The sequence below is a fragment of the Cricetulus griseus genome, chromosome 4 (genome assembly GCF_003668045.3).
Source record: "Cricetulus griseus strain 17A/GY chromosome 4, alternate assembly CriGri-PICRH-1.0, whole genome shotgun sequence".
Classification (NCBI taxonomy): domain Eukaryota; kingdom Metazoa; phylum Chordata; class Mammalia; order Rodentia; family Cricetidae; genus Cricetulus; species Cricetulus griseus.
Window position 1 is genome coordinate 186461604 of NC_048597.1, and position 17492 is coordinate 186479095.

The 17492-nt window shown below is 41.0% G+C and overlaps 1 protein-coding gene across 4 annotated transcripts in view; it reads left to right on the top strand.

The window, feature by feature from the left end:
• Positions 1-16784, top strand: part of Myo5a (myosin VA) — a 152754-nt gene extending 135970 nt beyond the window's left edge. For 3 of the 4 annotated variants that reach the window (XM_027411150.2, XM_027411148.2, XM_027411149.2), the window contains 6 exons: positions 853-942; positions 3411-3561; positions 5402-5684; positions 7528-7702; positions 10557-10637; positions 10911-16784. In XM_027411150.2, the coding sequence (XP_027266951.1) occupies positions 853-942; positions 3411-3561; positions 5402-5684; positions 7528-7702; positions 10557-10637; positions 10911-11063 (933 nt within the window). In that variant the 3' untranslated portion in view covers positions 11064-16784. Of the gene's footprint in view, positions 1-852; positions 943-3410; positions 3562-5401; positions 5685-6362; positions 6820-7527; positions 7703-10556; positions 10638-10910 lie in introns of those variants that run through there. The other variant, XM_035443808.1, reaches the window with a different exon arrangement.
• Positions 16785-17492: the final 708 nt, after the last annotated feature.

Below are 17492 nucleotides of genomic sequence, written 5' to 3' on the forward strand. Positions count from 1 at the left end.
TCCCCAGTACGGGGATTACAAGCTATTACACCGAGTCTTTTACATGCCTGCTGGGGCTCAATCTCAGCAGTTACATGCTTATTCGGCAAACACTTACAGACCCAGCACCTCATATCACTTTTAAAAAGAACTTCTAGGGTAAAATCATAGTTATTTAATGCTAGGCACCTACCCCAGGTAACTATTTTAATTTTTCTTGTGCAAAATATAGATAAAAATTGATGATTCTGTGACTTTTCATGTCTGAACTATAAAGGTTCATTCACAAACTCATAGCCATCTCCACTGTGTCTGCCTTTTGACCTCTGAGGAACACTTCCAGTGCCAGCATCTCTTTCAAACATGAGTCTTTTTTCCTCCCTGTACTCATCCCATGATGGTCAAGAGCCAGCCAGCTTCCCTGTCCACTCAGTGTGCAGCTTCCTCCGTCTCTGGTTCACTGCTCAAAAAGTTTGCTGTGACAAGAGTTTTAATCCAAGCTGCATATGAAGGTGGCAAGCTCTTTTTCATGTTCTTTATTACAGAAATTACTATATCCTTTGTGCCTTTGGCTCTTTCTGGTTCATTTCATTTCAATCCCAAGCAAAGTAAGTCCGTGTGGGGTCCAATGTGAATTGAACCTTTTTCTGCACAAAGGGACAGTTAAGTTAGCTGAGTGGGAATGCTTTTTCTAAAGGCAAGAACAGTAACAAACATCCAGGGGACCTGGTTAACCTGCTGACAATGATATAAAGCTAAAATGTGCTTTAATGGTGTGGTAATTTATGACAGTCATTGAAAGAAGTGGGTCCTCTGTGTCTGCCCAGCAGTTTCCCTAAGGATAAGAAAATTGAGATATATTTTCTCTTTCAGAAAAGAGGTGATGATTTTGAAACTGTCTCCTTCTGGCTCTCTAACACATGCCGGTTTTTGCACTGTTTGAAGCAATATAGTGGAGAAGAGGTGAGAAACCTTATGGTAAAAACAGCATGCTGTACTTTCTTTAACCTTCTAAAGGGAAAGCTTAAAAACATTTGAATCGTGTTAATTTCCAAACCCCCAAGCAGGTGGCCTGGAAATATACTGCTTCACTGTTGCTTGTTATCTAAGCAATGATGTCGTTTCTTCCTTCCTAGCATTTGAGGAAGCATGGCAAAAACAAACCAATCATCAGCCCCGTGAATAATTAACAGAAAGCAAAATCTTTTCTTAATATGTTGTGGTGGTCTATGTAGAATTAACATTAAGATATAGGATTATCAGCTGAGCCTCTGTGGGAAACCTGCCTCCCAGACCCACTGTTGTACGTAATGTATTTATGTATGTATTTGTAAATGTGATAGAAGCCTGGAGGGACTGGGGTGTGGCTACTGGGCAGCACACAAGTGTGCTGTCCCCACCTGGACATCCTCACCATAGCCAAGTCCACCCCTCCCCACCCCTTCTGCCTCCAGGCCTTCCACGTGGCACCCAGCTCAGGAGCTGTCTGGTGTGCCACTGAAGGGATGGTGGTTTGGGGACTGGGGTCAGGTACCAATGAAGAATCATTACTTTTCTTTATCTCCCTCCCTGTGAAACATTGTTTCTTCCCTCTGTAATTACTTCATACTTGTTGAGAAACTGATCCTTTTGTCATTTGTCATGGTCCCCTTCTAACAAATCTTCATCTGGGAATAGCAGAGATGATGCCTGCACAGCAGGGTCTTCTGCTTTTGGTCTAGTCCTGCCCTAGGGGCTTGCCTTTGACCAGCCATTTAAAGAAGACTCTGAACTGGGTCTCAAGAGATGTTCAGCCCATCAGCTCCCTTATAAAGAAATCAAAGATCTGCTTCCATCTCAGTGAAAGCCTGTCAGTCCAAACAAAGGCTCCTCTATACCAGTTATCCCAAACCAGGTGGGCAACTGCTTCAGGGTTTTCTCTCACCCAAACTCCACCTAATAAAGTTCTTGAGAGAAAAAAAAAAAGAAAGAAAGAAAAAAACAAGAAAGAAAGAAAGAAAGAAAGAAAGAAAGAAAGAAAGAAAGAAGAAAGATTCTGTTTAGGCTAACTATGATACCTTAAAGGTAACCAACAAAAAGACATAATCAAAAATAATATATGTAACTGAGCATGGTGGTGCACACCTTTAATCCCAGCACTCTGGAGGTATACACAGGCAGATCTCAGCTTGAAACCAGCCTAGTCTATAGAGGGAGTTCCAGGACAGCCAGGGCTACACAGAGAAACCTTATCTTGAAAGAAAAAAAAATCATATATGTATCTTTGGGTGTGTCTAAAAAAATCTATACTGATTTTGTTTGTAGTAAAGTGTTCATTCATTGTTTGATAGATTTACCAAGTGTAAAATTGTAAACTGTTGATTATTATCCAAAGCTGTTTCCTGTGTGTCTGACAGTACTTGACATACAGAATATATTTGTCATTTAATTGTTACAATATCTCATGTGGTTAGCATTAAACCCATTTTGCAGATAAGGATACTGAGGCTCGGTGGGGCTCATCCATTTGGCCGTTGCATCTTGGCATAAGGAGCAGGGCTGTGACTCTGCATCTGCACAAGTTGGAGACCTTTGACCTGACCCTATCCCTTCCTGACCCCCTCATCTTTTGTCAGGAAGGCAGGCAGAGAAGCTTAGTCAGTTGCAGTCTCTGGCACCCAAAGCAGAGGCCTGGCGTGGCAAAATGATAGGATATACAAAGACAAGTAGGACACCAAAAAAAAAAAAAAAAAAAAAAAAATGAGAGAGCAGAATCCTGAGAAGGCCATGAAGGATGTGGGCTGGCCCCACGTTTATACTGTCATCCAGTAAGCAGTTCCATCGTTAGATAGGGCTGGTGAGTAGTGTGCTTAGGTGCAGAGTGACCGGAAGAAGTGCTGCCTATCTGGGGAGTTCTCCTCTTAAGCCAAGGCTGCTGAAACACTTTGCGAAGATCTAATTGAAATCATTGTGTATATTCCATGAGTTAAGACTAAAATGATAAAGTTCATTATTTTCTAGACCATAAAAAAAAACTGGCCTACTCAAGAAGATTATGCATATATATCCCTGTGTGTGTTGTATATGAATAGGACTATATTTAAAGAGCTAAGAACTAAAGAGTACTTTCAAGTATTTATTTAGTGTTTGGCAGTAGACCTGCTATTTTATTAATGAAATCCTTTTATTCTTAAGTTAAATTCTCTCATCTTGCTGTTAGAAAGCCTTAAGTGTAGATTGCCAAGATCATCTATTATTCAAAGCTATCTAAGTGGGAGGAGATGATGACAGGAGTAAAATCACAAGCAGCAGTGTTGAGAGTGATTATCCTGGCACTGGGCATGAAAGTGATGAGCAAGTGAGACAGAGTGAGACAGACAGAGACACTTGGAGACAGTGAGGTGACAGAGGCACTGGCTTCCTGTGCACTACTAACACTGTGTTGATTCTAGGGCTTCATGAAACACAACACATCTCGCCAGAATGAACACTGTCTCACAAATTTTGATCTTGCTGAATATCGGCAAGTGCTGAGCGACTTGGCCATTCAGATCTACCAGCAACTTGTGAGGGTGTTAGAGAACATCCTTCAGCCAATGATAGGTAAGGCCAGTGTCCCTGAGCACCACATCTGTTGCCAACAAATGAGGCCAGTGGTACATGTGCCAGGCATGTATTCATGTGGGAAACATAAAGTAGTAAAGTCTGCACAGGATGAAGCACCAGAATCTGGGTTTAAGAGACTTAGCTGTGCTGTATATCTACCAATAGACTTTGCCCTTTGTCCAGTTGTCAAAAAGACTTCAGACTTACAACTACTGTGCTACTACTGCACAGGGCCTCCTGGGGGAACCAGTGAAAAACCAAGGAGGGTGGGATGGGTTTGCACATTGCCTAATGGTCTACAGGGAAATGGCTGGAAAGGTACTGTAGCAACAATAACAGCTGTCATAGGTTTGTACCAGACACTCCATGTTGAATTGTGTATCTCCTGCAAATGTTTAAGGTGAGTTGGTTTAAAGTACTGTGGTTTCCCATTGGCTGAGTGGCACATGTGCTTGTATTGTCTGATTCCCTTGGGAAATGTGGCATTTATGATAGGAATTAATCCTGTCCAAATTGTAGGCTGCTGATTTTTGATGTAGCAAATTTTTTTTTCCCAAGTTACCAGTTTTATCTCAAGGCAAATTTGAGGCTTTTCACTGTTCAAACTACATCAAACTTCCCTTATTTTCTTCCCTTGACCACGTGCTCTTCACATTTTTACATTTTTCACCTCCCTTAGTGGGCTCATAGATATCATTTCCTTACACGGGCCCATATTTAAAACAGCTGGGGACATAAAAGTCTGAAGAGGTCGTACGAGATGGCAGTTATTTCTTCTCTTGTGCCTTCAGAAGTTACAAATTTAAAACACCCTAGATTGGCCAAAGTTCAGGAAGTACACAGAGGCAAAGAAGACCAGTTTCCCCAGTCTTTCTCATCTTTTCCCACGGGTATTGCCATGTGTATTGGCTGAACAAGAAGTTTGCCTCTAAGCTGTCCCATTCTAACTATCCCCATATCTCAGTCATTTAACAGCAACAACAAATGTTTTTGAATCAGTATAGGGTTTGTGGAAAGCTTATTTTAGCACAAGGAAAAAAAAAAAAAACATGCATGGTCATTGCTTTCAGGGGCCTTCCAGGCAGGGGATAGGCATCTCAGAATGAGTATCTCAGAATAGACATGTTAGAAGCCTTCTAAGGAGGCATAAACCAGACACATAGAGTTTCAGGAACGAAGACTAAGTCCGGAGGAACCAAGGCTTTCCCAAAGTCTCACTGCAGTTTTGGGGATCTCAGGACTGGGAGGGGCTCAGCTCTCCATCTCCACACCTCCAGCTCTAACAGGTCTTCTCCAAGACTGCTTCCCAAGGCCATGCCTTTCTTACTGTCTTCTTGCTATTGTTTTATTGTTGTTATTTTTAGATTCGTGGTTGTAGTTGTGGTTTTTTTTTTTCTGTCTGAGATCAAATACAAAAATCACTTATTTAACCACTCTCAAAAACTTCTCAGCTATCACATGCCAGTGCAGTCCCAAAGCTGCTGCTTATTTTAGAAAATACAGCACTAAGGTCACTTAATACTGGGGAATATTTTTTATTTAAAAACCTTACTACTTCATTAAAGTTTATGCTGAGATGGTAAGGTGTAGCAGTGGTTTGCTCCTTCTCTCTGATCTCTCAGCATTTTCCTTAAAATCCAAAGGCTTATTCTTGGGGCAGTTCCTTCTCCCACTATCTTCATTCTCAGATCATTTCCTAAAGAGAGAGAGAGAGAGAGAGAGAGAGAGAGAGAGAGAGAGAGAGAGAGAGTTTGTGTATGTGTATGTGTTGTGTAAGAGAGAGATATACATGTGAACTCTCCTCTGAATCCTCTTAGTAACTGAAATACTTCTACAGTCTCAGGTATGCTAGAGCATGAAACAATTCAGGGTGTATCCGGGGTGAAGCCCACAGGGCTCAGAAAGCGAACCTCCAGTATCGCAGATGAGGGCACCTACACATTGGACTCCATCCTGCGGCAGCTCAATTCCTTCCATTCAGTCATGTGTCAGCATGGCATGGACCCAGAGCTAATCAAGCAGGTGGTCAAGCAGATGTTCTACATTGTGGGCGCCATCACCCTAAACAACCTACTCCTGCGCAAGGACATGTGCTCTTGGAGCAAAGGCATGCAGATCAGGTGAGCAGACACCAACATACATGGCAGCCTTGCCCTGCTTGCCTCTTAAGGGCTGATGGCTTGTTTCCAAGCAGTGCACCCAATGTTGGTGCCACATGGCCAAGCTTGAGAGAATGTCTGTTGTAGAGCCAGTTCTCTCGCTTGGGTGGGTTCTCTTGCCCAGGAGGAAACCCTGCTCCTCTGTTAAGCCATCTTATTTGTAGGAGTGTAGGGATGTGCAAAATACACAACAATGGACATTTGTTTTCTTTCTTATTTGTTTTGATTATACAATAAGACAATATTAAGAAAAAATGAAACTTTCTAGTATTTGGTGGTTGTTCTTAGAAATATCTTTCCATATTAGGAATATGAATGAGAATAGGCTGGAGAGATGGCTCATTGGTTAAGAGCACTTACTGCACTTGCATAGGACCCAGGTAAAGTTACCAGCACCTGTGTGGTGGTTCACAACTGTCTGTAATTCCAGTTCCATGGGATGCAACTCCCTCTTCAGGCCTCTGTGCATACTGCATGCACATGGTACATAACCAAACTCATACACTTATTTTTTTTTTTAATTAAAAAAAGCTTAAGTTGAAGAAAAATAATAGGGCCAAAGAGATAATTTACTAACAGTTGAGGTAGAAGAAAAACTATACTCTATTTTTTTAAATTTTAGTTTCTTTTTTGTTTTAGAGACAAGGTCTCACTGTGTAACCCGGCTGGTCTTATACTCACAGTCCTTCTGCTTCACCTGGGAATGCAGTCATGCTCAACCATGTCCAGCGGTATATTCATCAAGAAAGAGAAAGGGATTTTCTACAAAACCTGTAGTTGCTACTAGCGAACTCTAGTGTTCTATGTTTATCACTTATCCACATTTCACTTTAAGGTATTCCTCCATTCAGGGATTCTAACTTTTTGTGAAATTGTGCATTTTTTTGTTTTGTTGTTGTTTGTTTGTTTTGTTTTTTAATGACAGGATCTCATGTAGCCAGGCTGATCTCAAACTCACAGTGTAGCCAATGATAACTTTGAACTCCTTATCTTTTTGCCTTTACCTCCCATATCTTTTTGCCTCTACCGCTCAAGTGCCAGGATTACAGACATGTGCCATCACACCCAATAAAAGTCACTCACCTTAATATCATAATGCCTCTATCTGCCTGATGGCTGAATTCTGACTGTGTGTCCATCTGCCTTAACTGTAGTTTGAAATCTACCATCAGATAGCTGGGCACCTAAACCCTAGCATCTGTGTAATTTCCTTATCTCTCCAGTTTGGAGTCTTTGTCTCTTCCAAGGGCTTTCCCTTGCCCTTCTCTTCTTCTATCTCTAGGCTAGCTCAGCTCACTGTTGCCATTGTCAAGGTCCTAGGGGTATATGTTGGGGTATCTGGTTATTCACTCACCCAATTTGGAGTCTTCTTAAGGAAGACAGAGTGCATGAAGAATTAAGAGGATTATCCTGCAAAGGAAACCTATGTTTGAAATTGCGGGAGAAGCCAGAAAGTACATTCTAGTCGGCTGTTTAGTGAGGAGAGAGTCATATGACATATTCAGTTTTGTTTATTAGCAAGTCTAATAACTTTTCCTCTGATGATTGTTTCCATCTCCCAATGAAGAGTTGCAGTCTCCTGTCATTCAGTCTTACATAATTACAATTATAAGCCTCATGACTTTATAATGATAAATGTTAAAGCACAGCTGATTAGATTTTAGGAAATTGAACAAAAATACTACCTGTCATTTAGACTGACAAGGCTACATACACAAAATTAAGACATTTATGACAGCATTCAGCAAATTTGCATTTTCTCTTTTATTCTCTCTTCTACTTTCTCTTTTTATTTCTGGCACAGGTACAATGTCAGTCAATTGGAAGAGTGGCTCCGTGACAAGAATCTAATGAACAGTGGAGCCAAAGAGACCCTGGAACCTCTCATTCAGGCTGCTCAGCTTTTGCAAGTGAAAAAGAAAACTGATGATGATGCCGAAGCCATCTGCTCCATGTGCAATGCCCTGACCACTGCCCAGGTACTACAGCCTGCTAGGGTGGCACAGCATAGTAGCCACACAGAGGAATTCAGAGAAAACAGGCCTGGCCGTTGCTCTCCTCTCTGCACTGACCTCCTCCCTTGACAGAGAAGATATGTGACTATGTAAATCTGGAAGAGAGGAGATTTTATGATCAATTTATACATTTCAATGCTACTAATAGTCATCTATAGAATATTCAGCAACGAGTAAGTGCCAGTACTCTGTGTAAGGTTCTCAGACCTGAGGTACAACATGGAATAAAATGAAGTCCTTTCTCCCGTGGGGCATATATTCTGTGGAGCTCCAATCCATGAAGTTATTTCTATGTTATTTAGTAATTAATGGTTCTTTATATTTTTCTATTTGGGGCCAGCAAGGTGGCTCAAGTAGTATAACACTTACTGCTGAGCTTGTTCCCTGAAACCCACATGGTAGAAGGAGAGAACCAACTCCCAAGGGTTGTCCTTTGACCTCCACACGCATGCTCTGGCACTGCCCACATGTTTACACACAATCACAAAATAATTCTAACTCTCAAATCTTAAAATGATTAATGCCCATCACACAGTATCTACTTGTGGGGGAAAATACTTCAATTAAGAATGTAAAAGCTTCACCTTCGTGAGCTTACAGTTCAGTAGGGGAAACAGAAATGCATGAAGCTGACGCTGTCATAAAAATTCCAGCAGATTCTGCTCTTATGCCTTACAAAAAGCATTGGAGGTGATGACAGCCTTTTCCTGAGAGGTGCCACTCTGCAGCATTGAGTTTAAGGACAGGGACAGGATAGGAAGGGTGTTAGGGGAAACAGCAGCAGCCAGAAGAAGGCATCTGAAGAGCCTGCTGTTCTCTTTGCCTGGTACTTCCTGCACTGAGTCTTCGTCTTCCCAGTGCACAGCTCTGCAGCTGTGGCCGGTGTAATTCACTTTGCTCAGGGGAGACAGTCAGAACCACCGTCTGTAGCTTCTTAGTGTCAGATTCATGTTTGCAGAAACTCCTGCTGTAGGCTTACATGTAAGCGGAAATCTTTAGGACTGGTGATGGTCTTGAGACCTTCCTTCCCCATTTCTGCCAAGTATGGAAAGTAATATACCCTGGGGAAATGCGATTTATAGATGTTTCCTGTCCTCCAGCCTTTAAAGAATGTGCTCTAGAACTCAAATATTTCAACTTTAGTACATGCCCCAAAGAGTTTGGTAGACCTGCAGTCTAGTTATTTATTTGATTTATTTTCTAAGTTTCAGTGGACAGCCATTCTTTGCACAGTTCTAACCCTTGCCACTGAGTGCCTAATTCCTGAGTCCAGTGTGTCACTCACAGACTGGTCGGTATTCCTGCCTTTTATTTCATGTCTCTTTGGTGCTTACCATACTTTTTGCCTATAGGTCAGCATTGTCCTGAACTTAACTTTCTGTTTAACTATTTTAAATGTAAATAACTACATGTGACTGTGATGACTAGTGTGTTAGCACAGCTTTAAACAATAACTTGAAAGTGAGGTTGGGCATGGTGGTACAGGCTATAATCCCAACCCTTGGAAGCTGATACAAGAGGACAGCAAGCTCTAGTCCAGCTCAGGCTGCATTTGAGATTATATATACATACATACATACACACACACACACACACACACACACACACACACACACACAGTGTAGATAGATAGATAGATAGATAGATAGATAGATAGATAGATAGATAGACAGACAGATAGATAGAGATAAAGACACATATGTACATTCACTGATGAAAATCACTTTCTACCTTACATAAACAATGATGTTCTTGAGGTTAGCCTGGGCAACATAGTGAGTTCCAGGCCAGCGTGGGAGTACACAGAGATGCCCTGTCTCAAGCCCTCCATCACAATAAAAGGAAAAGAAAAATGACTGTTTTGTGAAAGAAATTTGATTTTTTTAAGAGTTTACTCCCAGGGTTTGGAGAGAGGGCTCAGAGGGTAGGAGCACTGGCTGCTTTCCCAAAGGTCCTGAATTCAATTCCCAACCAAATGGTGGTTCACAACCATCTACAATGAGATTTGGTGCCCTCATCTGTTATGCAGGCAAAACATTGTATACATAATAAATAAATATATCTTTAAAAAGAAAGAAAACAATTTATTCCTAAACTAGGGGCTGATAGCACACACCTTTAATCCCAGCACTAGGGAGGCAGAGGCAGGCAGATCTCTGTGAGTACAAGGACAGCTGGTCTACAGAGTGAGTTCCAGGACAGCCAGAAATGCACAGAGAAACCCTATCTCAAAAAAAAAAAAAATCAAAATAAGAATTTACTCCTTAAATCATTGGCTAAATTTCTTTAAAGACCTTATTTTTTTGTTAGTCATTTATAGTAACTTTTTTCTAAGCATATGTGTTTAGATTATCTAAAGTGAATAATATTTAATTCTGTTGTTTTTAATATGCCCATATGTGCTTTTATGTGAAGACAGCAAGTTGAAGAATAGCATTAATACAGTCCATTCCATTTGTATAAAAATAGCATAAGCCAGAATGTATAGAAAGTAGCTCAGTGGTTGCCCAGGATGTGGTTAGCCGTTGTTGCTTTAGAAATGGGGAGGATAAAAATAGGGGCACTTTTTTTCCATGTTATATTTGTACTGTTTGAATGTTTTTCTAATTTTTTTTCTCCTTAAAATGTTATCTGACTACATTCTTCTTCTAAAACTTCAAACTCAAAGGGAAATGTGCCCTTCAGTGTCTCTTGCCCTTTCCCAGCCTACCCCAGGTAAAACTAAAAGGGAAGTACACAAGTCCTTCCCATTCACCAGACCATGAATAGCCAGCCTGTTTGTGAAATATGCCAAATGCTTTACCCTTTTTCTCTCCAGATCGTCAAGGTATTGAATCTGTACACACCCGTTAATGAGTTTGAAGAGAGGGTCTCTGTTTCATTCATCCGTACTATACAGGTAAGGTGTTTTTTTCTTTCTTACTGTTTAACCACATGGTCATTCCAGTGGAATAGTTACAATGTTTCGGGGGGATAATGTGTTTTTATCTTTTACTTTCCTATTTTACTTATTTTACAGTACATCAACTTTATATAAGATTATAGTCCATAAATATTTCTTAAAAGATTAACATTTTTCATTAAGGTTTTTTTAATTAAAATTTTGGTAGAAAAATATCTTACCAATTGGAAGGACTAACACCCTATTTGTCCTTTTCCTTAATCTTCTCAGATGCGGTTACGAGACAGGAAGGACTCTCCACAGCTGCTCATGGATGCTAAACACATCTTTCCTGTCACCTTTCCCTTTAACCCATCCTCCCTGGCCCTGGAAACCATCCAGATCCCAGCCAGCCTAGGCTTGGGTTTCATTGCACGGGTCTGAAGTGCTGTCCAGGCAAACCTAGAGAACACATTTCTTCTCTGAATAAGAACAGTTGTTTCCAGTGAGCTACTGAAAATACCTTTTTAAAGAAACAGTACTGATCATCTCTAAAAGAAGATGTCATTAACTGGAAATCTCCCTAGAACCCTTCCATTTGGGAAGAGACACCTTGTCCTGTGTGACCTTTGAAGCAGCATTCATTCTTCATCAGTTGAGTTTACATACAGCTGAGTGATGGCAGGGAGGAACGAGAGGAAGGGAAAAGGTGTGTGTCTTCAGCTGACAGCTTTTATTTTATTTAGGGCTGCATTTAAGTGACATAGAAAAATAATTCCATATGTATGAACTGTTGTTAACAAGGCACAAACAAAGAACTGAAAGAAAAATCAGCACTGAACATATATCATATCAGCTTAGGAGCCAATCATGTTGATATTGTCAAACTGGATCAAAAAAATAAACTGGCAATATGTAAAGTAATTGCCCAAGTAACTTCCTTATTTGTGTCATTATGGTACAGTGATACTAAAGATGCTGGTTTGCTAGGTAGCTTAGTTGCCCTTTTGTACTGTAGCTTACCAAGCATCTTAAATTACTGCTACGAGCGGTCTCCTGACCTAAGTGATAGTCTTTTTAGGCACTACACAGTAAGCTTCTCTTTCATCACTCTGTTTACAATTCAACCAGATCAGTTTTAACTGGATTATATGCAATTATCCACAGGTTCATCTGCACAAGTAGCAGACACTGGAAGTTGTGTAGTAAATAGGACAAGATGCTTGATGTTTAGATAGAATTAGAGTGACTGTTGATGTCATTGATGATCAGAATGTATTACATTGATATGCTGATTTTACCTGTGTGGATATCATATCATGGTATAGTGTTCTGTAAAATTACTTATTTTTAGTTCCCAAATCTGATTCTTGTCATGCATATATTCAACCTTAATCAGTTCTTTTTTTAATTTATTAAGTGTTAGCCTCAGTCACTATCTAGAAAGTACTGTCAGAATATTTATGATTCAGATCTTGAAGCTTTGATTATCCTATAAGTTATTCAAAACAGACATATAATAAATCATTATAAATCAGGGGTTTTAGGTGTTATAACCTCTATAAATGTTCTCAGATACCACTGAGTACTTTAAAAACATCATATTATAAATACATTAAGAAGATTTATGTAAGAAATATAAGATTATTAATTTTATAAAGGATTTGGTTCAGTAAGACCTAGATTCTATAAATTTTCATTATGAAATTCTAATTAACATATTCTCCATTTTTTCCTGGAAATCTTATATAATAAATCCTTTGGGTTATGCAAGAGCAAAATTCTTAGCTTTCATTCCTCTAGTTCTTAATTACAATCATCAATTTGTATAGTTACACTGTAAGATGGTCTGTAACAGTGACATTTAAATATGTGCAATATTATTGATGAGAGCTAAACATTTCAAGTCAATGATAAATCCTGTTATTAAACAGCAATTATTGTCCATTATCTTACTGGAGCCTGAATGTCCTTGTTTATAAAGTAAGAGGGTTGGACAGCTGGTTGTTCCAGCCACTTCCCCATTTACAGTTTCCTCATGCTTGGTTCCTAGAGAAAGGGCCACAGTTACTCAGTCAGTCCTGTTGTAAAGACCAGTGTTTAGCACCTGTCAGTTCCCTAGGTTTAATATAGTAAGTCACAAGTTTATGTGTCCATAACGTTTTCTTAAAAGACATCATTTAGGTACTTTAGGAAAATCCTAATATATTTGTATTATTTGAAAGTTACTTAGTTAAACATTTTTTTTTACATGATGACTGCTGTTTTGTTTAAGGGAATTTGGATTTTAGGGGGTTTTGTTGTTGTTTTGGTTTTTGGGGTTTTTTTGAGTGCTGGGGATTGAACCCGCTGCCTCATGTGCGTTAAATAAGTAAGTACCCTATCACTGAGCTACAGGCTCAACCCTTTTTCAGTTCTAATACATTTATTTATTTGCAGGACCTAAAACACTAATTCAACCAGATTCGGTTTTCCTGGGTTTTCCATATTGTTTCAGTGATCAGTTAATGCTTAAAGCCATTTCATTAGTGCTGTGTCATACAGCATCGAGGGGCAGCAGGTGGCAGTTACTAAGCAAACAGAGCCATGTGTAGGCTGTCTTCCCACAGCCGTGGCAATCTTCCCACACCCTGCTCCCAGCTTAATCTTGTGTAGGACGATTGATGTACACCCTGAGTTTTGTCTTCAAGATCATGCTGTCACAGCCACTGTCCCTGCAGCCCTTCTTTTTCCTTCTTCAGACATTGTGTCCTACAGTTCCTGGCACTTTCCCTCTTGTATTTTTCTCTGCTGTCAAGAACTGGCGCTACTGCTCCATAGCTGTTCCCACTCTGCAGTTCTCCTGCTTTGGCAACAATGGCTCGGAGTTTCTATGATTCTAGGCTTCAAGTCTTTCAGGCTGCTTCAGAACCCCAGCTGGAGATCTTAAGTAACGTCTCTTGTTTCTCTGGAGGGTTTTAGTCCTCAGAAGCATACTTTATAACCAGGGAACCTCAGAACCTGGTAAGAAGTGACTGTGTGCACTTCGTTAGTGAGGCGCCAGGTTTCTGCTGATGAGGTAGGGTCATCTCCCCTCCGTCAGTCATCTGGACCCTCACCTAGCTGCAGACACACCCAGCTTTCCCCTGCCTGTCACCCTGTCCCACTTCTTCCCTCAGCCTATTTCACCAGCGGATGGTTTCTGTGGTCCTGGCTGGCATGCATGGGACTCAGCTCTTGGTGTCCGTGCACATGCCTTCTACTCTCATCTTTGTGCTCCTTAGCATTGGCTTTTCTATAACCCCGTGCGGTGGCACACTTGGACTCCAAAGAGGGAGGGAGCTCTTGAAAGGCACAGCAGCACAGCACCTCTTACTCTTAGTACCCCTCCTGTAGCCACCCACTTTCCCTGCTGCAGGTGCAGCTCCCGCCCTTGGGATCCAGGGTGAGAAGAAGCAGTTCCCCTCCCCTTCCTGCGGCCTTTCTTCTTAGTCCAAGGCTTGATTCTGCCTTCGAGTAACTCCAAGGCAGGAAAGATAAGCACGAAACAAAATGCACCAAGGACAACTTGATGGTTCTGTTGGGAGCTTTGAACATTCCACATGACCTGGCACTGCTTTGAAAGCAAACATACAGAACTAGAATCCAAAGCCAAGTAATAGGAGATTTAGATTTGTGCCAGTTTAGATGGCTTGCTTTGTTGCTGATTCATTTCGGTAGATAAAGAATGACTCCTTATGGGTGAGCAAGTGTGTGTGATGCACATATTCTTTAGTAGTATATACAGGAGGCTGTGAAATTGAGTCTCGGTGTCTTGATTGTCGTGAGAAATTGCAGTTCTGACAATTCTAGGAGAAGAGGAGCTACCACCATCCTGAGAACCCCACAAAGAGCCCCCTCTCTCACACACACCATAACTAGATGAGAGTTCTTCAGGAGGCATAACCAGGGGTCCTCTGGGTAACCCCAGCCTCTTAGGATAAAGAGCAAATGTCTGTGTGTGACACTGCATGGTCCTGCTGAAAGTAGAACAGAACTAGTGCCCATATGCATGTGCTTCATGCCAGCACTCTTTGTTACCTCACTTCCTCACAGCGTCCACAGGAGAGAGCTCCCACAGTCAGTGCAAATGATAATTCGGGACAATGATATGGTCAGTGACTTGCCTAGGGTGGCACTGCCCTCTAGCAGTGAGGGCAGAGGCTGCCCTGTCCCTCCAGATGCTGTGGGGTACCCTGGGCTAGTAAGGGTACTCTTCATCTTTAATGGTATGAGGGAATAGACAAAGGATGAGCATCAACTTACTTCTTGGAGGCCGGTGCACAGTGCATACAGCACCAGCTGTGACTAGGCTTGCCTTTTGTCATGAATCAATCAGTGCTCCTTGACAGGGTATGGACTCTCAAACCAGAAGCTGTCCGAACTAAAAGGGCAGGAAGCAGCCAACCTCAGATGTGAAGAGACAAGGCAGGCCACTCTCCACAACCCTGAGGTTTCCCTGTGAGAGCCGCTGGCTGAGCTGCGTGGCCTACAGAGAACTCTCCCCTAGTTTCATTTTGCTGCAGAGAGGAGCCCAGGCCACTAAGTACCTCCCTCCCTGGGGCTGTCCACCATAGGTGAGTCAGTGTAAGCTTGGAAGTGCCACAGCTTGCTGCAGGGGAGAAGCTAGAAGCTGTGCTGTGGGCATGCATGCTTGAGGCCACACAGGCACTCACTCGTGCTAGTGCTTTGTAATTTGTTCTCAGACTGTGCTGTGAGGGCCGCCTTAACCCTTGCCCCTTCCCTTTTAGAGCTGCCTTAAGTTTCCCAGAACTTGTCCTCAGTGAGGGATATCTTGCCATGTTTCTTAAGGTTTTGTGAGGATTTGGATTGGATGTGGCTTCCTACCACCAATCCCTTTCTCCCCTTCCTGCATCTCCTGCCACCTCTGTACTGTCATTTCCAAACAAAGATTGGAATTTGTGAAGCAGCTAGTGAAATGTTAGCTTTAAGAATGTTTCTGAGATAGTGCAACTCCTTGTGACAGTAAGCAAATGAGCATGCATGGAAGCAGGACGGAAGTCAGTGTATTCATGGGGTCTCGCCTTTCACTAACCCTTTCTTAATAAAGGCAAAAATACAACTCTAAAAACTTTTTGTGGACATCCTTTTAAAATGTAAAGGTGGTGCCCTAGTGTAAAAGGCTGAGTAAAAACAGGAAAGTAGCTGTGTGAGTTTTAATCCATCATAGCACCTAAATTAACTGTAGATCAAAAACTGAAAGATGCCATGTCAAACATCTCCCAAATGCATTTTATCATTTTTTTATTTTATAATTTGGTCTAGCTAGTTAAAAATGTTGACGTAATAGGTAGAATTAGACTCATAACATATCTAAAACAACTGACATTTCCTTGGCATTGTGATATTGATGGAATGGTTGGGAAAGTTCTGGGTTTGTTTTTTGAGGTTTGAAATTGTCATATATAATTTAATGCTTGGAAAGTTAATGCAATTCCATGCATTTTCCAGAGTCAGAAGTTTCAAATAACTTACTGTTGTTATGTGTTACAAAATCTTAGCCTAAGTCACATGAGCCCTTACTTGTCCTATAAATAGTGATTTCTCCTTTAAATGTGGATATGTGTTGTGATTTGTAGTCCCTAATTATGTTCTTTTGTGGGTTCCTGAAGTAATATTGATTTTCTCGTGTTCTTGGAAAGTTTACATTGTTCCAACAGTGTTGCACAGATGAGCTCATGGCATTTAACATACTGTGTGTTTTTATTTTAACTGTTTATAACTTATTGTGAAATACAACAAAATGGGACATTGCAGTTTTCATATCTTTTTCCTCCTTGGATCTGGAGAAAGAATCTTCTTGATCTACACAGTTAATCTCTACAAATTGTTTAGGTGAGGAAGCAGAAGCACAGCATTACCAAGCCTCTCCATGTCTGAACTGAGCCCACAGGAAATCTTCAGGAAGGTTAACAATTCACCTCATATCAACAAAGCCTTGGAAACATGAGTTTTTCACTGGATATTACCTAATGCTGAAAGGAAAGCCAAACCAATATCAGAATGACATTTTATGCTCTAAATTTGTAGCTGTCTAGTGTTGTACTTAGTGTGTATCTGTCATTAGTGCTGTATTCTCCTAGCTATTGTAGAAAATTGTTGAAATAAAGATAAGGATATAAAGAAGCTTTGTCCATGTCTATAAACCTGCTTCACATTTTAAAACAACAAAACAAATTGGTATTCTGGAGATCAATAAATGTAAGTCTAGTCTCTTCAAGAAATGAGAATCTGGGGGGGGGGGAGCCTGGAGAGATGGCTCGGAGGTTAAGGGCACTGGCTGCTCTTCCAGAGGTCCTGAGTTCAATTCCCAGCAACCACATGGTGGCTCACAACCATCCGTAATGAGATCTGGTGCCCTCTTCTGGCATGCAAGCATATGTGGAGGCAGAATGTTGTATACATAATAAATAAATAAATACAATCTTAAGAAAAGAAAAGAAAAAGAAATGAGAATCTCAAAGGGTCTTAGAAGTTGAAAGATTGGTAAGTCTGTACTGGAAAACTGATGTGCGAACTGCCAAACACAAAAGCAAGCTGAAGAACAGTGGCCTCTTTTCTTCAAGAGGAAGCCATACCTGGCTGTCCTTGGATTCTCTGGCAGAAACATAGAGCCTAGGCATTTGGAAATGGAATATGGGGTTTTCAAAAGTTTAAGTAGGATTTGTGTCACAAATAAGATTTGTGACCTTTTAATATAGTAGAAGAGACAAATACACAAACAGGATGGAAATCAGTGGATGTGGATGTGATGCTCCTTTGGATGGAGAAAGAGCCTGTGATTGACTTAGTCTCATCCTTAGTCATAGTGCAGAAACATGAATATTAAGTTCT